General features: G+C 26.2%; 11 protein-coding genes across 11 annotated transcripts; 5 read left to right on the top strand and 6 right to left on the bottom strand.

Annotated features, from left to right (window-relative positions):
- Positions 1-124: 124 nt before the first annotated feature.
- EHI_150530 (ATP-binding cassette sub-family E member 1, putative) lies at positions 125-736 on the top strand (the record flags this gene model as incomplete). The annotated part of the gene is made up of 1 exon (XM_001913683.1): positions 125-736. One exon carries the CDS (start codon positions 125-127, stop codon positions 734-736), a length of 612 nt encoding a protein of 203 aa, XP_001913718.1.
- A 124-nt stretch (positions 737-860) lies between these two features.
- Positions 861-1,367, bottom strand: EHI_150520 (uncharacterized protein; the record flags this gene model as incomplete). The annotated part of the gene is made up of 1 exon (XM_650748.2): positions 861-1,367. One exon carries the CDS (start codon positions 1,365-1,367, stop codon positions 861-863), a length of 507 nt encoding a protein of 168 aa, XP_655840.2.
- A 139-nt stretch (positions 1,368-1,506) lies between these two features.
- On the bottom strand, positions 1,507-2,104 carry EHI_150510 (ribosomal protein L11 methyltransferase, putative; the record flags this gene model as incomplete). The annotated part of the gene is made up of 2 exons (XM_650749.1): positions 1,507-1,902; positions 1,949-2,104. 2 exons carry the CDS (start codon positions 2,102-2,104, stop codon positions 1,507-1,509), a joined length of 552 nt encoding a protein of 183 aa, XP_655841.1.
- A 145-nt stretch (positions 2,105-2,249) lies between these two features.
- On the bottom strand, positions 2,250-4,397 carry EHI_150500 (uncharacterized protein; the record flags this gene model as incomplete). The annotated part of the gene is made up of 1 exon (XM_650750.1): positions 2,250-4,397. The coding sequence occupies one exon, from the start codon at positions 4,395-4,397 to the stop codon at positions 2,250-2,252; it is 2,148 nt and encodes a 715-aa protein (XP_655842.1).
- Positions 4,398-5,715: 1,318 nt separating this feature from the next.
- On the bottom strand, positions 5,716-8,355 carry EHI_150490 (alcohol dehydrogenase, putative). The gene has a single exon (XM_647208.2). It carries the CDS (start codon positions 8,351-8,353, stop codon positions 5,741-5,743), a length of 2,613 nt encoding a protein of 870 aa, XP_652300.1. The 5' UTR covers positions 8,354-8,355; the 3' UTR covers positions 5,716-5,740.
- A 589-nt stretch (positions 8,356-8,944) lies between these two features.
- On the bottom strand, positions 8,945-10,435 carry EHI_150480 (uncharacterized protein; the record flags this gene model as incomplete). The annotated part of the gene is made up of 1 exon (XM_650752.1): positions 8,945-10,435. The coding sequence occupies one exon, from the start codon at positions 10,433-10,435 to the stop codon at positions 8,945-8,947; it is 1,491 nt and encodes a 496-aa protein (XP_655844.1).
- Positions 10,436-10,680: 245 nt separating this feature from the next.
- Positions 10,681-11,476, top strand: EHI_150470 (60S ribosomal protein L2/L8, putative). The gene has a single exon (XM_647081.2). It carries the CDS (start codon positions 10,685-10,687, stop codon positions 11,456-11,458), a length of 774 nt encoding a protein of 257 aa, XP_652173.1. The 5' UTR covers positions 10,681-10,684; the 3' UTR covers positions 11,459-11,476.
- A 260-nt stretch (positions 11,477-11,736) lies between these two features.
- On the top strand, positions 11,737-12,192 carry EHI_150460 (uncharacterized protein; the record flags this gene model as incomplete). Its single annotated transcript, XM_650754.1, has 1 exon — positions 11,737-12,192. The coding sequence occupies one exon, from the start codon at positions 11,737-11,739 to the stop codon at positions 12,190-12,192; it is 456 nt and encodes a 151-aa protein (XP_655846.1).
- A 1,677-nt stretch (positions 12,193-13,869) lies between these two features.
- EHI_150450 (uncharacterized protein) lies at positions 13,870-14,196 on the top strand (the record flags this gene model as incomplete). Its single annotated transcript, XM_650727.1, has 1 exon — positions 13,870-14,196. One exon carries the CDS (start codon positions 13,870-13,872, stop codon positions 14,194-14,196), a length of 327 nt encoding a protein of 108 aa, XP_655819.1.
- Positions 14,197-16,641: 2,445 nt separating this feature from the next.
- On the bottom strand, positions 16,642-17,598 carry EHI_150440 (uncharacterized protein; the record flags this gene model as incomplete). The annotated part of the gene is made up of 1 exon (XM_650729.1): positions 16,642-17,598. The coding sequence occupies one exon, from the start codon at positions 17,596-17,598 to the stop codon at positions 16,642-16,644; it is 957 nt and encodes a 318-aa protein (XP_655821.1).
- A 186-nt stretch (positions 17,599-17,784) lies between these two features.
- On the top strand, positions 17,785-22,758 carry EHI_150430 (villidin, putative; the record flags this gene model as incomplete). The annotated part of the gene is made up of 1 exon (XM_650730.1): positions 17,785-22,758. The coding sequence occupies one exon, from the start codon at positions 17,785-17,787 to the stop codon at positions 22,756-22,758; it is 4,974 nt and encodes a 1,657-aa protein (XP_655822.1).
- Positions 22,759-22,870: the final 112 nt, after the last annotated feature.

Below are 22,870 nucleotides of genomic sequence, written 5' to 3'. Positions count from 1 at the left end.
GAAATTCCATTTAACTGTTAAAGCAGGAGGATTTGATACATCAGAAAGTTATTGTATTATTAGGACAAAATGGTACAGGTAAAACTACATTGTATTAGATTATTAGCAGGTCAAACATCTCCAGATGGATGAAAGTATTCAACTTCCAAAATTGAATGTATCATATAAACCACAAAAGATTTCACCAAAGTTTGAAGGAACTGTTCAAGAGTTATTAGAACAAAAAATTAAAACAATGTTCTCTCATCCACAATTTAATACTGATGTTATTAAACCATTAAATATCCAACCATTATTAAGTCATAAATTAAAAACACTTTCAGGAGGAGAATTACAACGAGTTGCTTTAGTATTATGTTTAGGAAAACCAGCAGATGTTTATTTAATTGATGAACCATCAGCATATCTTGATTCCGAACAAAGAATAGTTGCATCTAAAGTTATTAAACGATTTATTCTTCATTCTAAAAAGACTGCATTTATTGTAGAACATGATTTTATTATGGCTACTTATCTTGCTGATAAAGTTGTTGTATATGAAGGTAAACCAGCAGAAGAATGTATTGCAAATCCACCAGTTAATATGGTTGATGGAATGAACACATTTTTGAAATCACTGAATATTACATTCAGAAGAGATCCAGACAATTACAGACCAAGAATTAATAAAGAAAATTCACAAAAAGATCAAGAACAAAAGAGAGAAGGAAAATATTTCCACACAGAATTAGATTAAATGATATAAGTGAATTCTTTTATTTTCATAATTAAATGAAGGGTTAAATTGTTTTTACTGTTTTAAACTAACGAAACAAAACCAAAAATTAAACAAAATAATAAATAAAGAAATAAAACCCAACCTAAATATCATCTTCTTCTTGAAAAAATTGAACGCATAATAACCGAGAAAGTGAAAAAGTTGTAGGCCATTCTGACCCAACAAAAATAGTGTTATCAATTAATGAAGGATGAGTATAACCATTATTAAACAATGTCCTTATAAAACATTCATTATTATTAGAAATCCAAAATCCATTAAATACACTAAAGATATCATTATTTTGATCATCTCCATAAATATATAATGTTTTCTTCCATCCTTTTTGAAGAGCAAATCTTCTAGGTGAAGTATTAAAAGGATTTTTTAATGTAAAGAGGAAATGAGAATCATCATCTTCAACCCATACTTCTTGTGAAGGAGGTAATTTAGAATGAAATGTCCCAAAAATGTAATTGTGTTCTGTTATAATAAAGATTATAATATTTTGTCTTCCTTTCAAATGACTCCAAAATGATCTTGAAGTAAATTCGTGTTGTTCAGTATCATAAATGACTTCATATTTCTTTGAACCGATCCATCGACTCATGATAAACTGAAGTAGATTTGAGGCATTTGCCATAAAATAAGAATAATAAATAAAGTTCTTTCAAAGATGATAACTTTATCTAAATTATGAAATACAAAATAAAAGAAAATTTTTGATATTAAAAACAAAAATAAACCGATTATAATTTTATTTCAATAAAATCAGGGAATGAAGATGAACGAATAATTGTTTTTGGAATATTTGACGACATTTTAAAACATGCACAAAATATTCTACAATGAGACAATTTAGATTTTAATAATGGATATAATTTATCCATCACACTTGGTAATAAATACATAACTACTACTGTTATCTTATTCCATGGTATTTGATTAGTTTTAAAGAAGTCATCACATATAAATGTTATTGGTTTAGTTAATTTACTTTCTTTATAATGGCTCTTAGCTTGAGAAATGGCTTCTGGTTCAATATCAATTCCATAAGCTTCATTACATTGAGTTTGAAGTAATGACTCAATTATTATTCTACCATCTCCACAACCTAAATCTAGTAGAACGTCATTTTGTTTTAACTATTAATGATAAATATTTAGAAATAGTTGTTAATAACTATCAAACTTGCATAAAAGGAATTAATTGATTTAATGTTTGGATAGTGATAGGAACAAATGGAGCTTTTTCATTTTGTTCATTACTGATATTATTAATATCTTCTTCATAATAAAATGGAATCCATTGTTCTTCTTCAGGAACAACAGAATCAGCCCAATTCATTTTAAAAAATAATTTTAGTTTAACAAAATATTAAAAAAAAAAAACCCTTTTTTGTTATTCTTTTATTTTAAAAAAACAACAACAAAAAACTCGAAGTGATGTTAGAAATTAGAAAAAATTACTTATTAATTATTTCTCTTTCTTTTTATTCGAAAGTGGTATATTTTGGCTTTGACTTTCTATTCATCAATATTACAGCTACAATTCCTATTATTGCTGCTATTATCACTATGCTAGCAAATCCTATAGCACTCCCTACAACAACATATACCATAGAATCTGTTGTTGGTTCTTGTAATTCAGAACTTGATGTTTCATTTGTATTAGATGAAGAAGAAGATTCATTTGGAGTATAAGATGAATCTTCTGATGATGATGATGAGGTGTCATTAGGTGCAACATAACAGGCGTCTTCAATACATGTTTGACTTGTTCTATCAAATTTATATCCATAGTCACAATAAGATGGAACACAACTTAATGTGTACCATCTTCCTTCAACACATGGATGTCCTCCATGAATATGCTCACCTTTAAGTTTTTCATCACATTTAGGATTTTGTAAAACCATAGGTGAATTGACATCACATTCAATAAGATATTTATTCACTAATTTAAGACCTTCACTAACAAATTTATTTACATTGTCATCATTATAATCATATAACGCTACCCGTTCATTACTTCTTCCTTTAATAAATTCTCTTGGTACACTACTCTTAAATGAATAATTTGTTGGATATAACTCAACAAATGAAACAGTCATATGAGATCCTTCTTTAGTTAAATCAGTTGATGAACCACATAAAGCATAACCTGATGCCATAATAACAGATGTAGCTGTTCCAATATCAAATTCATTATTTTCTGGATCTCCACCATACCCAACTATAATTGCAGAACCTGACTCAGCGAGATTTTTTATAAAGAATGAACAAGTTCCTCTACAATAACCATCAGTAAAAATAACAATCTGATGTGGACTTCTTGGATGATTTTTTAATTCAGTAAAAAAGAGTACATCATTAGACTTCATAATAGATACTTGAGATCTACTATGAGTAATATTATTTTCAAATTCATCAACAACTGGTTTAGAATAAAATGGTCCAAGAGGTTTTTTTAAGTTAATAATAATATTATTTCCACTGACAGATCTTCGTACTTGACAATTCTTTGGATCATACATATGTTGTGCGATATCTAATTTTAATATTTTCTCACTATTACCATCTACTCTTACACTACCATATATATAATTATCAGCATGTGGTGAAAGTAATTTAAAAATACTTCCTTCAATATCTGCATCTCCTCCTTCATTCATTGGAAGAATAACTTCAATTGGATAATCATTCTCATCAATCATTTCAAAGCATTTATTTAATGTTTGAATATATGTTGATGTTTTATTACTTACGTCATAATAAAAACTATGAATAACTATTACATTAATACTTTTTTCTCCTTCAATAAATGTTCCACATTTTACATTATTATCATCACTTGTATACTTAAATTGACTATTACCGCTATGTTTTATTGAATTTTTTAATGCACCTTTAACTTCTTTATAAAGAAGTTTATAAGGTATTGTTACAGTTGCTCCATTAATATATTCTATAACTATATCTTCTAATTCATCTGATGTTAAAGGAATTTCTCCTAAATCTATTTGGAAGTGATAATGAAGCATATAATTAAAGGCGGTATTAGCATTTTTTAAACTAACTAATTTATTACTGAGTGTACGAAGATATTCCAATGGGTTTTGTTTATTAATTAATTTTACTTCTTGATTATTATTATCAATAAGTTCTTGTGGAACAACATAACCATTCTGTTCAACAATTTGAGTTTTGACAGTAGACTGGTCAATAATGAATTTGAAAGGAAGAATAGCTTTAAAACTATCAAAATAAAAATTCTTCTTCTTTGAAGAACTAAACTTAAATTTTAAATTTGGGTCTTTTGCAAGTCTCATTATATCATCAACTTTTCTATAAAATTGATATATTGGTTGAGTACTTGTATCTAAAGACTTTAATTCTTCTTCAAGATGTGCTTCAACAGAGTAATATTGATCTTCTTTTAGTGGTGATTGAAGAATGTCTAAATAAGCATACATCCCAATTAAATCTTCAATATCTCCTTGAATACTTACTGCGTCTGAAATGTCTAAATTTGTTTCATAAATACACTCAAATGCTTCTTCTTTTGTATAAAGAGTTCCATCAACCATAGAGGCACAATCTAAAGCTGTACTAATACAAATAAGTGTAAACAACAGCATCAATGCCTATTTCAGTTTTATTCAGTTCATTTTTAATGACTATCTACCTATTTTTCTTTTTATTTTTAATAGTTTTTTTTACTATTTTTTTAGTTTATTTTTAATGAATTAAATAACACTATTTTTCTTAAAATATTTTTTATCATTTGATTTATTTATATAAATATATTTTGATTTATTCATCAAAATAATTAATTTTCATATAAAGAGTAAAAGACTAAATTAATTCTTTTAAATGAGAGATAATATATTTATTGTTGTATTTAATTTAACAACATTTTAATTATTTAACTGATGAAATATTTTTTCGTTACAATATCATGCAAGTTTAACACAAAACATTAGATCCCACGTTATAATCAAGAATGTCAAATTCAAAAAATAGAATCTATTTTATAATTTATACTTCTTAAGTAGTTTAAATAAAGAAGAAGTGATGGTTTACAAGTAATTAATAAACTCAAATATTTAATATTAAGTTAAAATATAACAATCAAAAGATAATATCGGAAGAAGAGTATTGAAAGAATATACTTCAATTCTTATAGACTTAATATAATTAAGAATTAAGAATGTTAATGAAACAAAATTATAATGGTGTTATTAGTTTATTGAATTATAACTCAGAATAGTTATTAGAAAAAAAAAAGAAATGATGTTTTGTAATAAAAATGTAGAGTTGATGTATGAAATACATCAATTATTAACTAATATTGAAGTTATATCTTTGATTCTTTAAAAATGAATAATCATAATTAAATTTTATAGCACAATTTATTTTGTTATCACTATAAAACATTATCAAAAATATGAATTTATAAGGTTGCTGTTGTATGTTAAAAAAGAGATAAGATGGTAATACTTTAGATAAGAAAATGATTTATGTATAAGCGAATTAGAAGAATCAGAATTAATTAATAATTTTGGAATAACTTCGGCACTGACTTATTGTATAAAGAATGTATATAAAAAAGTATTATTAAAACAAAGAATTAATGAACTATGCTCAACAAAGACTTAAAAGATAGTTATGAATATAGATTCAATGAATGGAATAATTCATTACCATAATTTTTAAGACAATAGTTAATAGAATAAGTCAATAACAAACAAGAATAGAATTTCACACTTCAAACAATACTTGTCTTATAATTTCTTGACAATTAGAGAAGTGGTCAATTGATAATAATTCAAAATAATGAAAAGAATAATTGTCAGTTATTTTTTATACTGAGATATACAAATATCTACAACTATGATTTAAAAAAATGTTTCAAGTTATTCAAAATGAATATAGTTTATGAAAACTTATTAAAAATAAACAAGAACCTATTCAATTCTATTTAAGCAATTGGATAATATGCAGCTTTGAGAATCTTTTCCATATCCTTAACCATTGGGACTCTTGGATTAGCTGGTGAACATTGATCTTCAAATGCAAGAAGTGCCATTTCTGGTACTTTACTCATCCATGCTGCTTCATCAATATTTGCTTGCTTGAATCCAGTAATAGTCTCTGTGGCTTTCATTAATTCTTCACATGCTTTAGCAAATGCTTCAACTCCTTCAGCTGGTGTATTACATTTAAGTCCAACCATTTGTGCAAGTTCCATATATCTTTGGTCTGCCTTATAGAAATTATATTTTGGCCACATTGCAAGCTTTCTTGGTTTTTGTCCATTATATCTAATGACATGTGGTAATAATACTGCTACACATCTACCATGTGGAAGATGGAATGCTGCTCCAACTTTATGTGCCATGGAATGGTCCATACCAAGGAATGCTGATGCAAATGCCATACCTGCAATTGTTGCAGCATTGTGCATCTTTTCTCTTGCTTCTAAATCTCCATTATATGATTTAAGAAGATTTTCAAAGACTAATTTAACTGCTTCTCTAGCAAGTCCATCAGTATATTCATTAGCCATAACTGAAACATATGCTTCTGTTGCATGAACCAATACATCAAGTCCAGTATCAGCAATAGCTCTCTTTGGAAGTGACATAGTAAACATTGGATCAACAATAGCAACTGATGGTGTAAGTGAATAATCAGCAAGTGGATATTTCTTACCTGTTTCATGATCTGAAATAACTGCAAATGGTGTAACTTCTGATCCAGTTCCTGATGTTGTTGGAATACAAATTAATCTAGCTTTCTTACCCATTGTTGGGAATTTAAATGCTCTCTTTCTAAGATCAATGAATTTTTGTTTCATTGCAAAGAAATCGGCTTCTGGATGTTCATAAAGTAACCACATAATCTTAGCTGCATCCATAGCTGATCCTCCTCCAATAGCAATAATATTATCTGGTCCAAATGTATTCATAACAGCAAGTCCTTTTTGAACGGTTTGAATAGATGGATCTGGTTCTACATCAATGAAAATTTCAATTTCTACTTCATTACTTCTTCTTTTCAATACATCCATAACTCTATCTACATATCCTAATTTATACATCATTCTATCTGAAACAATGAATATTTTACTAAGTTCCTTAAGTTCAGCAAGATATCTAATAGAATGTGGTTCAAAGAAAATCTTTGGTGGAACTCTGAACCATTGAAGGTTGTTTCTTCTATCTGCAAGTCTTTTAATATTTAATAAATTATGATATGTAACATTAGCTGATACAGAATTTCCTCCATATGATCCACATCCAAGTGTAAATGATGGCCAAATATAGTTATAAATTGATCCAATTCCTCCTTGTGATGATGGTGTATTATGTAAAATTCTGCATGCTTTCATTGTAAGTGCATACTTTTCAACTACTGCTTTATCATTCGAATGAATAGCTGCTGAATGTCCTCTACCATTAAATTCAACCATAGCTTCAGCTTTATCAATACCATCTTGTGTATTTTCTGCTTTAAGAATAGCAAGAACTGGTGATAATTTTTCTCTTGTTAATGGTTCATTTGGTCCAACTTCTTTACAAACTGCACAAATAATATTACAATCTTCTGGAACTTTAATTCCAACTTGTTCAGCAAACCATTGTGGTGACATACCTGGACATTTTGGATTAAGTCTTGCATTATTAACATCTGCTGAATATGCATTAACTCCAAACATAAACTTTTCTAATTTAGCTTTTTCTTCTTCATTAATGAAATATGCTCCAAGTGTTTTCATTTCTTCAACTACTTGATCATAAATTTCTTTATCAATAATTGCTGCTTGTTCTGATGCACAAATCATACCATTATCAAATGATTTTGACATAACTACATCATTTGCTGCTTGTTTAATATTACATGTTTTTTCAATATATGTTGGTACATTTCCTGCTCCTACTCCAAGTGCTGGTTTTCCTGATGAATATGCTGCTTTAACCATAGCATTTCCTCCTGTAGCAAGAATAGTAGCAACTCCTGGATGATTCATTAATTTATTTGATGCTTCAATTCCTCCAAATTCAATCCATTGAATACAATTTTCTGGTGCTCCTGCTGCAATAGCTGCATCTCTAACAATTTTAGCTGCCATAATAGAACATTTAAGTGCTGATGGATGGAATGAAAATACAATTGGATTTCTTGTTTTAATTGAAATAAGTGACTTGAAAATAGCTGTTGATGTTGGATTAGTAACTGGTGTAACTCCACAAACAACTCCAACTGGTTCTGCAATTTCTGTAATTCCATAAAGTGGATCTACATTAATAATACCAACTGTTTTAGCATGTCTCATTTCATGTGTAACATGTTCACATGCAAATATATTTTTAGTAGCTTTATCTTCAAAAATACCTCTTCCTGTTTCTTCAACTGCAGCTGCTGCAAGTGCACAATGTTGATCAAGTGCTGCAACTGATGCTTTCTTTACAATATAATCTATTTTTTCTTGTGTATATTCTGGTTTAAGATATTCTTTAAGTGCAACTTGTGCTTTAGCAACAAGTTGATTAATATGTTCATCTACAGTCATAGTTTGTTGTGTTGACATGTTACTTATTTGATTTGAATGAATAAACAATACTTTTAGCTTAGTTTAAATAGTTCTTCAAACGTAGGAATATAAAAACTTCAAAAGAAAAAAATAAGAAGGTTTGTTGGTGTTTCTAACCTAAAATATTATTTTCTTTTGGTTCTATAATCGTATCTGACTGTTATTCTTTCGGATTGATTCAATACAATTATTTTTTTCTTATTTGGTACTTTCAAGAAATTTGGACCTTTTTCATATTTACCAAACTAAAGTAATTCATGAAGAAGTAAAGTAACTTCAATTGAAATTCAGTTAATTCAGATATTAATAGTCATAGATTATTCGACATTTTGTTGAAACAAGAAAAGAATTAACTAACTTGAAATTTTCAATAATTATGAATATAATTCTTCTTATTTGAATTAATTTGTATTAAATAATTACTAGGTTTTATATTATAAGAAGATTTAAGAAACAAATAAAGAGGATAAAACAAAAATATCTATCGTATAATGTACGATCAGGGTTTTTGACTTAGAAATGAAGTTAAAAGAGTGTTATTGATGGAAAGTTATTTGACTTAAAGTAATATTATTTAATGAACAAAAATCAATTAGATGCAAATAATAAAGAAGAATTGTGAGTTGGATTTTGTAAGAGATAAGTTTTAAGAAGAAGTAAATCATTAAGCATCTTTTTTGTTGTCATTACATATTCAGGAAGAATCCATAATTCAAGAATAGATCGAAAATCACTTTGAGGTGGAATTTGTTTAATATCAAGAGAAGTTGAATGAGTTACAAACCTATAAAGACATTGAACAATAAATTTAATATTTTTATTCATACATTTTATTCTATATGATTCTTCTAACATTTCTGATGGTAATAAATAACTTTTTTTTTGTTTATTAATAAACCAATACTTCATTAATGGAAATATATCAGTAATAATTACTTTATCACAACTTTCATTTATAAGAATATTATTTGAATGTAAATGATAATGAATAATTCCTTTTTGTTCAAGGTAATGTAATGCAGATACCATTCCATTAATAATCTTATAAATTTGATAACTTCTTAATGGTTTATTCCATATTTCATTTAATGTATATGGCATTGAATAATCATAAATAACATATACATTTAAATTTGTTCTACAAACTCCACCAATATGTGGTAAATTTGGGTGATTTATCATTTTCATTGAATAAATTTCTTTTGGTAAACTATCAATATCAAATAAATGAGATAAAGGAATTTGTTTATATGTTACTTCACTACCAAGAAATATTGCTTTTCCAATAGTACTATGTTTTCCTTCAATAAACAAATGTTGATGAAGTAAAAATGAAATATCAACTAAATAAGAATTAGTAATAATATCATGTTCTTCATTAAATTCTTCATATCCTTCTTTTTGAATTTTATTAACAATTAATGTTAAAATAGTTATACAAAAGATAGCAAAGATAATTAAAATATTATTCATTAAAACAATAAATTCATTATTAATATATAATGGATCAATAGTAAGAATAATACTATGAATTGTTAATAAAATATTTACACAATTTACTAGTAATTCTACTATACTTACTATAATCCCTAATTTGGTATGTAAACTATGTCTTATTTGAAATAACCCACTCCATTGTATTAATACTAATAAAGTTAAACTACCTGAATTTAATAAATTCATAAATATTAAATAATTTGTTTGAGAAGTTACTAAAGAATGAATAGCAATAACTCCAACAAAATGAGTAATAGTAACTAACACCATAATTCCTTGAATTATTTTATTTGGATTACCAATTAATATAACATAAGTATTTTGTTGTACATTTATACCTAATATAAACAATGTTGTACTTAACCCAAGAATTAAATTCATTATTTGTTGTGACATTTCAAAATATAAAGAAACATAAAGTCCAAAAATAAGGAAAAATACAAATAAATATAAGTGTTGATGAATTAATTTCTTTCCACATTTAATAAAAAATACAATAATAATCCCTAATTCTATTATCATAAAAACTAAATTAATAGAAGCTAAAAAATAATAAAGAGCCATTTCTTGAGTTGTACCCATTAAAGTGTTGTTGGGTTTAAAGTTTCTTTTACTTCAAATAAATATATAATAACATAATTTTTAATTTTTAAAAATATGTTATTAATGAAGTATAAGAAAATATAAAATAAATATAATAAAAATTAAAATAAATGAATAATAAGAAAATCAATATAAGAGTAAAATAAGTAAAAAAACGGGAAATATCACAGAAAAAAAGAATAATGAACTGAGAAAAAAATAGGTTTAGGTTAGCCACTCGGAAACAGAATGGGAAGAAGAACACTGAGTCAAAGAAAAGGAAGAGGGTCTATTTTCAAATCAAGAAGTCATCATAAGTTGGGTGTTGCTCAACATCGTGCTATTGATTTCTTTGAAAGACATTCAACAGTTAGAGGATTAGTTAAATCAATTGAACATGATCCAGGAAGAGGAGCTCCTCTTGCTAGAGTTGTTTTCAGAAATCCAAGACAATATGGACTTGATAAAGAATTATTCATTTGTGCTGAAGGATTATATTCAGGACAATACATTTATTGTGGAAGTAAAGCCTCCCTTCATATTGGAAATGTCCTTCCAATTGGACAATGCCCAGAAGGTACTGTTGTTTGTAATGTTGAATCTAAACCAGGAGACAGAGGAATTATTGCAAGAGCATCTGGAAATTATGCTACTGTCATTTCACATAATGCTGATAATGAAACTACTCGTATTAGACTTCCATCTGGAGCCAAAAAGACATTAAAATCAAATTGTAGAGCTATGGTTGGTATTATTGCAGGTGGAGGAAGAACTGAAAAACCAATTCTTAAGGCTGGTGTTGCTTATCGTATGTATAAGGCTAAAAGAACTACATGGCCAAGAGTTAGAGGTGTTGCTATGAATCCAGTTGACCATCCACATGGAGGAGGAAACCATCAACACGTTGGACATCCAACTACCCTTAAGAGATCATCTCCACCAGGACAAAAAGCTGGTAAAGTTGCTGCTAGAAGAACAGGTCTTATTAGAGGAGGTAATAAAGAAGGAGCTGCTGATAATTAAACTTGATTCGGTGTTATAATTTCTTATTTTTTTTTATCTTTTCTTTGTTTTCATAAAAAGAGTTGATTTAATATGAAAATTTAATCTGATTAATCTTGTTGTCTTATTATCATTAAGAAAGTCTATAATAACCCATAACTAATTTTACACTACCAAAATGGTAAGAACTTTAAATTATGAGTATTACTTAACTTTATTACTCAATTAAAAAAGAAAGTAGGTTATTTGTTGTTGTATAAAATCTTTTATGAAGTTTATAAATTCCATTTCATTATCAGATGAATAGAGTTACTACCCTTCTTATAGTCATCATAATTGACTATGTAATAGGACAAACAAACTCTACAAGTGAATATCCTATTGAAGTGAAGACAAACAGTGATAAATCAGAAAAAAAAACTATTGCAATAATAGTTTCTTCTCTTTTTGTCTCATTTCTTATAGTCTGTGCAGTTATTCTTATTATTGCTGTAGTTATTCGTAAGTATCTAAATGTTAGATCTCAGAAACAAAACAATGAAGAAGAAATAACCAATTCTCTTTCTACTTCTTCAAATCCAGAAAAAAAAGGTAATGAGTCAATATCAAATAAACCTATGGCTGAAGTCTCAATAGAACTTGAAACCACCCATGAAAGTACAACTTCTTCATTTTCAAGTACTTCTTCCGTATCTTCTCAAACACATCCCAATGGTAATTCTAATGAAGAAAACAAAAAAGGATTACAAAATTGAAGGCTGTTTTAATTATACTTATCTTTATTAAGTTATTCTGGTTTAACACCTCAAACAAACATTCAAAAAAATAGATATTCATTTTGTTCATGTAACTCCTTCATAATCGATTATTTTTAAATAAGTAAAACATAAATATATTAAAGAATTTAAAGAAATAGATTATTTTAATAAATTCATAAACATTATTGTTTTATTTTGTTTTAATGAATTACCAACAATACTTTTCTTATTACATATACTTTCAATGCTTTCTCTTGTACCAATAAATAGAGTTATGTAAAGAAATGTATTAAATAAACTAGTATTATTACTCAAAGTTTTAAGAATAACTCTAGACTCTGAATATGAATATTATTTATGAAAGTCAGCTTCAAAAGGATAATTTGTTATAAAAGTAGATGTGTTTATTATTAAAAGAAATAATTTAGAATGATTATTATGTTTTATTGTAATAGTTTAAAATAACAAGAAATAAGTGTGTTAAATTGATAAATATATATTTTGTCAATAAAAATATAAAAGATAAATGTAAGTCAAATTCTGAATCATGCAAATAAACTTCAAAGAATTTATTTTAATTTATTTATTATTTTTCAATTATTTTCCCAACTGTCATTTATTTAGTGTTTAGAGAATTTAAGTATTAATATTAAATAAAATACTATTCATTATTTATAATTGGAAAGATATATTCTGTTTCTTTGTTTTATCTTTTTTTGAATATAAAGAATGAATGATAATTCAATTCATGAAGAACATTTATACTCATCAATTTCACTGTATGTATATTATCTTTTTTTCTGATCACTCATTTCTTTCTTTTCTCTTTAGAGAAACAACTTATAGTTATTGGTTTTATCAACGAATTAGACAAATTTGTATCTCAAAGGAAAGTAGTTAGTATGATTATTTTTATGATTGTTGAAATAAAAAGATTACATTTATTGTGATTTAACTCTCTTTTTATCTGATTATCCAAAAGAAAGATTTAATATACTTGAACATACACTCTTATCTTGACAATCAATTTTTACAGTCATTAGTTTTCTTTACTATAGAGTATTTCTTGTATATGATGTTGTATTCAATGTATTTATAAATAAACAATTTCATAAGAAACGTCTAATCAATTAATTTAAGACAAAGTTTAATCATATGAGATGAATAAAGTATAATCGAGGTTTAACCCATTATTGATAAATTTATGTCTTTTAATAATTCAATTAACAGAATATATATTACTAGTATATTGTTGTTGATTGTTATTGTAAAGAATGAAGAGAAAAATAAAAACTAAGAAGGAACAAGTTCAATAAGTGTTTATAACTATAGTTAATTATCTTCTTAGATGAACTTAATTGTATCCATTTTGAATATCTATTATTAAGATGCATATCATAATAAATCATTTTAAATATCATTTAGTTACATTGAACTAAATAAAAATGATTTGAAGTACATTTAACATTATATCGTATTTAATGAGTTTATAACTATTATTCATCTTTGAGACTTTGTTATTTAATCACTTTTAAATAATGATTTTACAATCACGAAAAGTGATTTGATTTTGTTTAAAAAATGAAATGACACAGAGATTTGATTAGAAGAGATTGTATCATTGATAAACCAACTCTTTAAACCAGTTAAGTTGTCTTCAAACAAAGTACATAAATGAAATCATCTTTTGTTCCATGTTCTAAAGAAACTTATGAAGTTATTGAAGGAAATGAAATAGAAACAATCAGATCACAAAGTAGTCTTTCTGATAATGTCATTTCAACAACACCTTCTTTTCAAAGAAAATCTCTAAAGAAAGCTCGATGGAGAAAAAGTCTCAAAGAAAAAGCAGTGACTTTAGGAAAAGATATTGGAATATCAAATACACTTAGGTATTTAAAGAAGTTTCCAGAGTATCAAAATTTATGTGCATCAACACTTTATTATTGGATTAGAGCTGAAGAAAGAGAATCTTCATCTGTTTCTCAACAAAGGCTATAATTTATATTTATTTTCTATTTGTAAAAACAATAAATGTGAAATAAAAAGAATTAAATAAACTCATAACAATAACTTTTTTAGCTATTTAGTTTTTTAATTATCAAAAGTAGAATTTTAGTTGAATCATTTATCATTGGTTTTTTAACAAATACACTTTGATTCATTAAATTGAATTATTCATTTAATACTTCATTTGTCATTACAAAAATCTTTGTAATAACTTCTTTACGACATTGTTTTTCATTTTTTTTTTTTTGAATACTTATTGGATTTTCAAGTTAGTTGAGCATTCCATTCAATAAAATGATATGAAACATTTTAAAACATACTTTATTTGTAACTTTTATAATTTATTAAATAAATATGATACTCAACATTGTATAGACTAACAGAATAATTAGATTTTGTTTTTTAAGATAAACTAAATAGAAAAGTTATAATCAAATTCACTCATATTACTTTCAAATATCAATTTTTCACTTATAAAAATATTTTTTTTTACATAGAGTTTCATAAATATGTTTATAATGTGTGTATTATATTAATTGTATTTTATTTAATAATGTAAGATATTCTAAAATAGAATATTAGTATTATTTAATTAAGAATGAATATCAAAAGTAGAACAAGAAGTTCTGTTTTTCTTTCTTTTTTGAAACTAATTGTCAACTCTTTTTATTTTCTATATTAGTGTGTTAATATAATTAATGTCATAATCCAGTGATTTGTTGTATTATTTATTTACTTTATTAAGTATTAAATACTACTCTAAATTCATAATATTATTCTAGAGTTGATGACATTTCCAATTTTTTCTAAATTTTGATATGTATTAAAACAAAATAATAACCATGAATAATATTTTTTTCATTAAAGTTGTAGTTGGGTAATATCATAACAACAAAAAGTAATAAGACGTACATTCATTTGTAACCTTTACAAAATGTATTAAAAAACTAATAAAAAGAAAAGAAGATATAAAAAGATTATATCTTTTAGTTTAAGTAAAAATCATTATTAAAAAAAGAAATAACGAAAGAAATAAAAAATGATAACAAATTTGAAAAGGTTTAAAAAGAAAAGAATAATTCTATAACAAATTACAAAATTAAAAAAAAATTAATATATATAAATATATGAATAATATTAAAACCAATTTGTAACGTTTAAAAAAGAACCTTAATTATATGGACAATTTCCAATAATTGTGCAAATTTCCATAGCTGAAGTACCGTTCATCATTAAATCAACAACCTTCTCCATTCCATAGTCCTTCATATAGTTGCAAGCATCAGTCCATCCACCATCAGTGTATTCACATAATCCTTCCATATATTCCATCATATAATCTTTTCCATTTGAAGTATAGTATCTTGAATCATCAATTATATGGAAACAGTTGATGCATGAACCAGCAAGTGCAAGAGCGCATAAAAGAGTAATAAGAAGTGCTTTCATTGATAAAAGAATGTTTGATATGTTAATGAGTTAAATCCGTAACCTTTAAATAACATTTCTTATCTATTTTTAGTAGATATCATACCCTCCTTCTTCTTATTAAGTGGAATAAGAATAAATTAGAACATAAAAATAAAAAAAAGAAAGTACTTCAAGAGGTAAAGTGTTTTTTTTTTTCATAGGTTATAAACAACGTTGTAATTATTCTTCAAACCTTTTTCAACCAATCCATTTTAGTTTCTATTTTTATCATTTCATTCCTCCTAAAAATAATTTTCTGGTAGAATAAACTTAAATAAAAGTTAACATTTTTACTTTTCCATAGATTCATTTTATTAAATGAAAACTAAAAGATATTATAAAGATAAATAATCTCCAAATTGTTGAGGTTTGTAAAGTGTTTTTAGTTTTCTGAAGAAATTGTACAAAAAAAAGATAAAAAGTATTTAAAAGAGGTTGAAAAGTAATATAAAACGAAACTAATAGATAAAGAAAAATTCCTCCTTTTATAAAACTCTTTTTAAATTTAATTTAATACCTCTTTTTGGTGATTTAAAATGGATAAAATTGTTAATCTATTTAAAAAAGGTTATTAATACTTTCTATAATGATAATGAAGACAAAATGATTTAGATATTATCAGGCAAAGATTTCAAACTATTCAAAAATGGAAACTTTTCCTTAAATAAATGAAGCAGAAAATACATTTATGGAAAAATGCAATAAAAATAAGAATTATTTATTTGTTAAAGTAAGTAAGAAAAGAATATTAAGTTTTATATTTAAAAGGAGGTAATACTATGAAATAAAGTATGAATAAAGAAATTTTAAAGAGAAATGATAAGAGTGTAATCTTATTAAAAAAAAGAGAAAGGAGTGTGAAGAGATAATAGGAAGATTAGATTATTAAATAAATTAAAGAGAAAACATATTATTTCAATATCAAAAAATATATGTATTTAAAAAAAAAGAAAAGATGTATTATTATTATTGATCATTTAAAGGTTCTTCTACTCCTAAATCTGAATTTCTTAATTTAATATGAGCTGAATTTTCTATATCTGCTAATGTTTCATCAATCCAATGTTCTTTTGGTTTGTATTTATCTTTTAAGAATAATAATTTATCAAGCCATTCTTGTTTTTCTTGAGCTGTTCCACGACCATAATATGAACCTACTTTTTGTCCCCAAGCAGCACAAAGATATTCAGTATTTCCAATTAATCCAGCTACTTCTATAGCTAATTCAAATGCTTCACGTGCGACTTTTTGTTCTTTTGAATCTATTTCATAAACAAATGGATTAGATAACATTACACCACAATACACATAAACTCTAAATGCTAATGAATGATTTTTTTTAATATAACCTTCATAGTCAAATCCTTTTTCATTTCTTAGCATTTGTAATTCACACATACATTTATAATTTGCTTCCATAGTTTTATCAGCAATCATTTTTTCTTCATCTTTTTTGGGAACAATACTATTAAGCATTGTAATAAACTCTCCATATAATTTAATCAAACGTAATGATCTATTATGATCTTTAAGAATAAGGTTAGCTCGTTCTACAGTATCAATCTCCATAATAATGTCTCCAATCAATGAGTAATAGTCAGCACGTGTTTGATATAATCTTAATATGAGGTCTTGATCACCGAGATATTCTGCTTGTTTTATAGCGCGTACAATTCTTTCATACACACTATCTGCTTTATCTGAATCTTCTTCAAGTACCATTTTTTCATATGTTGCTCTTATAGATAATTCTTCTCCTAACAAAATTCCGTGTTGGTGTTTTAGTTGTAATCCAATAGTTTTTGTTTCAATTGCAATATTCAATAAATCATTACACATTTCTATTGTTGGATGTTTTATAAGTTTTTCTCTTAAAACAATTCCTTTTGCAATAATACTTTTAAGTGCTTCACGATCCCCCATGTAATGGATGATGATGAATAGAACTAAAAGATCTTTTTTCTTTTTATATTTTAAAACATAAACTATTTTACTGTTATATAAAACGAATAATAAAAAAGTTTTATTTCCTGATAAAGTTAACGGAAAATAAAAGACAGAAAGAATCTAGTAAAGAACCGTTTTTGTGAACTTAAAAAATCACAACTCATGGGACAAGAGAACTCAAAACAGGTAGTGAAGAAAACATCACTTGACCTCTCAAATCAATTTATTTCTCAGCTTCCTCAAACTGTTGGGAATTATTCAGAGTTAGTATCGATTGATTTACACCAAAATCAAATTACATCTATTGAAGCTTTAAGTCAACTAAAAACTTTGACATTTCTTGATGTTAGTAATAATGATTTAGATATGATTCATGACATGGTACTTGTAAATAATTCATCATTATTATGTGTTTTAGCTGAAAAAAATAAAATTACTAAAATCACTCCATTAATTGGAGCTCTTCCTTTATTTAAATTAAATTTTGGAAATAACTTAATTTCAATAGTTCCTGATACTATTGGTGATTGTACTTGTCTAACATATCTTTGTTTTGCACATAACCAAATACTTGAAATACCACCAACAATTAGTAGATTAACATCATTAAAACAATTAATCATTTGTGGTAATAAAATTAAAAGTATACCATCATTAGAACGTTGTCCCATTACACATTTAGATTTAGCAGATAATGAATTAGATGAATTTCCCTCTTCTATTTGTAAATGTCCATTGTTAAAGTTATATATGGACAATAATAATATTTCTTCTATTACAAATGATATTTCTTTATTGGTTTCATTAAAAGAACTTACTCTTGGAAGTAATGTTTTACACCATCTTCCAAAAGGGTTAATTCAATGTGCTTCTTTACAGTCTTTAGATTTAGAAAATAATCAATTAGATGCTTTTTATTCTACTCATCCATCAATCTCAGAAATATTTGAATATTTAGCTGGAAGTGATCCAATTCCTTCTCGATCACAGAAAAAAGTATTACCTAAATCAAAAATGGAAAGAAGAAAAGAATCAATAGAATTTCAAAAATCTCTTCAAGTTGAAACAAAAACTAGAGTTTATGAACCAGCACCACCAAGAAGACTATTAATTAGAATATTTGGAGAGGGAGATGCTGCATGGGTTGTATTAGTTAAATGTGAAAAGAAAGATGGAACACCAGATAAAGTTACTATTTATCGTAATGATTGTTATATTTTTGATACAGGAAAACAATTAATTGTTTTTTATGGTAAAGACGCAAGTAAAGCAAAAAGGAACAAAACAAATGTATTTATTGAGAATTTAAAAACAGAAAAAGGAATTAAACAAATAGAAATTATTGATGGATCAAAAAATAAACGTGTTAAAACAGAAGAATTACTTAAACCATTTAATGCTTATTTTGAAATTGGAGCTATAAAAGAAAAATATAAAGCAAAAGAAACTATGGAAAGAATTAGTGAATTTTTAAAAGTATTTGTTATTGCTTTACAACGACATGGTCCTCAAATTCTTCTTGTTCCTGGAAGACCTTCTATTAATCAATTAAACACTAATACTACTGTTGTTATAGATACAGGTGTACTTGTCTTTGTTTGGTGTGGAAAAGAAACATCTCCAACAGAACGAACTGTTGCTGTACTCAAAGCTGAAGAATTACTTGATATGAGTTTTAGAAGAAGAGATAAAATGGAGTTTGTTATTGAAGGTGCAGAGACTCAATTATTTAAAGAATATTTTGTTGAAAATGCTGATGGAGAAAATGAACGTAAAATTCTTGGAACAGACAAAGTTGATGGTTTAAATGAAGACAATGAACGAATGATGTATGAAGATATGTTAAAATCTATGCTTGAAGATATTACTCTTAATCCTTTAGATTTTACGTATAACAATTTTGGAATTGACGATGAAGAATATGATTATACTGATGACGATGATGATATATTTGCTAATGAAATATCATCATCAGACAGCTCTTATGTTTCTGAAGATTATGGTCGTGTCCCAGAACAAGACATTGATATAGAAGAAATAAGAGTTGTTACTCCTTCTATTTTTGAATCTAAGAAAGAACTTGGTATTGAGAAAGAACATATTAAAAATCAAAAAGAAGAAGTTAAGAAAGAAAAAGGTAATTTGGTTGAAGAGAAGTTAGTTGAAATGAAGGTAGAACAATCAACAACTGTCAAAGAATCAAATAAGAAAGAATTAGACAAACAAAAAGCAGAGGAAGAAGAAAAAAAAAAGAAACAAGAACAACTAGAAGCAGAAATCAAAAGAAAACAACAAGAAGAAGATAACAAGAAAAAAGCTAAAGAAGAGAAGGAAAGAATCAAAGAAGAAACAAGAAGAAAAAGAGAAGAAGAACGTCAAAGAATTGAATTAGAACGAGCCAAATTAGAAGAAGAAAGAAAAAAGAGAGAACAAGAACGAATCAAGAGAGAACAAGAACGAATCAAGAGAGAACAAGAACGAATCAAGAGAGAACAAGAACGTAAGAAAAAAGAAGAAGAACTTGAAAGAATAAGAAGAGAAGAAGAAAATAAAAAGAAAGAAATTGAAGAAAATGAAAGAAAGAAAAAAGAAGAGGAAGAAAGACAACTCAAAGAAGAACAAAAAAAGAAAGAATTAGAGGAACAACAACGAAAAGAAGAAGAAGAAAGAGAAAGAAAATTAGAAGAAGAAGAAAGAGAAAGAAAATTAGAAGAAGAAATTAAAAGAATTGAAGAAGAAGAAAGAAAGTTACAAGAAGAAGAGGAAGAAAATGAAAGAAAGTTACAAGAAGAAGAATTAAAAATTAAACAAGAAGAAGAAAATAAAAGAAAAGTAGTTGAAAATAAACCACTTAAAGACAAAAAAGAATGGAAAGACTTAGTTGAAAATGAAGAAGTTAAGACAATGAATATTAAAAAACGACCAAGTAAAAAACATAGGACTAAAGGAACTAAAACAGTTGCTCAAGCAGAAAGAGATGCAGTTGGAAGTACTAAACAAACAACTGAAAAAGCTACTGCTCGTGTATTAGCAGAAGATTTATTATTTCAAAGAAAGAAATTAGCAGCTGCACCAACAGGAAATGCAAGGGATATTAAAAGGTTAATTCATATTAAAGGAAAAAGAAATCCATTTGCAAGATTGGTTGAATGTTCATGGGAAAGTTTGAATTCAGGAGATGCATTTATATTTGATCCAGGAAAAGGTGCTAAATGTATTTATGTATGGCTTGGAAAAAGTAGTAATAAAATGGAAAAAGGTAAAGCTATGGAATTATCAAAAATGATTGCTAAAGAACGAGGAGGTGTTAAAACTGAAACTATTGATGAAGACAATGAACCTAAAGAATTTTGGAAAGCACTTGGAGAGAAAGAAGGTAAAATTAAAAGTGCAGAAGATGGAGGAGATGATTTAGTAATGGAATTAGCTCAAATGAAATATGTTACATTATATAAATATTGGTGGGATGGATTAAAAGAAAAAGTGGATATTGAAAGATGGAGTTATGAAGGAAAGGAAATTAGTAAAAGTTCATTAGAAGTGAATAGTTGTTATATATTAGATTGTTATAGTGAAATGTATATGTGGGTTGGTACAAGAGTAATTAAAGATAGAAGACAACAATATATTCAAGATTGTCAAAAAAGATATTTAGAAAGAAGAAAAGAAGTTTGGGTTGCACCACTCTATTTTGAATTTCCAGGATATGAACAAGCTATGTTTAAAGAACGATTTTGTGATTTTTATGATAATAGTAATAATATAAAGAAAAATCCAATGATTCCATTTGATGATCAGAAAAAAATTGTACGTGGAAGTGCTGTTGATTATTCAATGATGTTAACTAAAGAAATTCCAATTAGAAAAGAAGTTTTTATTGATAATGCAGATGGTAAAAAGAAAGTATGGAGAATTGATGATTTTGAACGAGTTGATGCACCAATAGTTGGAGAGTTTTTTGAAAGTGAAAGTTATATTATTCAATATACTTATATTAAATGGAATAATGAATATCATATTTTATATTTTTGGCAAGGAAGGAAATGTCCAATACTAGATAAAGGAACAAGTGCACGATTAACTGTTGACTTACATAGAAAATTAAAAGATGAAGCAAAAGAATATCGTATTGCACAAAATACAGAAACAAATCACTTTTTAGCTATATTTGAATTTATGGTAATTCGTCTTGGAAAAGATCCTTCTGCAAAAGAGGAAACTAAAGGAAAAAGAACTTGGGATTATGACATTCTCAAAAATACTAAAAAAGAACAACGATTAGTATTTGATATTAGAAAGTGTGGTGTTAATTTAGAACATGTTAAGGCAGTAGAAATTGAACAACATGATATTCCAAATAGATTAACTTCAGAAGGAATTTTCCTCATTACTACAGAAAATATTACTTATCTTTGGAAAGGAAAATTAACAGGAAAAAAAGAATTAGAATTTACTCATCTTTTAATTCAAAAATATAATGATGTACAAAGAAAAGATGTTATTGAAATGAATGAAGGAGAAGAAACAGAAGAATTTTGGAATGTTATTGGAGGAAAAAGAATATTAAAAACAAAGAGTGTTGAATGGAAAAATAGATTATTTGAAATGTCAAGTAAAAGTGGAGTATTTGCTGTTGAAGAAGTAACAGATTGGTATCAAGAAGATTTAGAACCTAAAGCTGCTATGTTATTAGATTGTTATGACATTTGTTATTTATGGATTGGAAAAGAAGTATCTGCTATTGATAAAAAATTTGCTATGGAAACAACAAATGAATTTATTAAAAGAACTAAAGAAAATGAAAGAATGAATAGAGAATGTTGGTTGGTTTATGATGGTAAAGAACCTTTTGTATTTACAAATTATTTCCATGGATGGAGAGTAAATAAAAAACAAGTTATAAGTGTTAATGACCATATGGATAATTGTTTAGAAGAATTATTGAAATTAACTAAAACATATTCTTATGATGATCTTGTTCATCATAGATTCCCTGCTGGTATTGATATGTCTCAATTAGAACATTACTTAAGTGACACTGAATTTGAACAAGTTTTTAAAATGACAAGAGAACAATTTGAAGCACAACCAAAATGGAAACAACAAAAGCAAAAACATGCACTAAAACTTTATTAAATATTCATTCACATAATTTTTTTTTTAAATAGATATTAAAATATTTTATTTCTAAATTGGATTTGATTTTTTCAATTAAATATTATTTAGAAAGATAATTTTTATATTGCAT

Source organism: Entamoeba histolytica, genomic scaffold (assembly GCF_000208925.1).
Source record: "Entamoeba histolytica HM-1:IMSS scf_1104750518569 genomic scaffold, whole genome shotgun sequence".
NCBI lineage: Eukaryota > Evosea > Mastigamoebida > Endamoebidae > Entamoeba > Entamoeba histolytica.
Note: the sequence above shows the minus strand (reverse complement) of the source record. Positions and strands in the feature narration are given on the sequence as shown.

What these genes read in the sequence shown, in the direction of transcription:
- EHI_150490 (XM_647208.2), bottom strand. Translation starts at nt 8,353, where the DNA reads ATGTCAACACAACAAACTATGACTGTAGATGAACATATTAATCAACTT.
- EHI_150470 (XM_647081.2), top strand. Translation starts at nt 10,685, where the DNA reads ATGGGAAGAAGAACACTGAGTCAAAGAAAAGGAAGAGGGTCTATTTTC.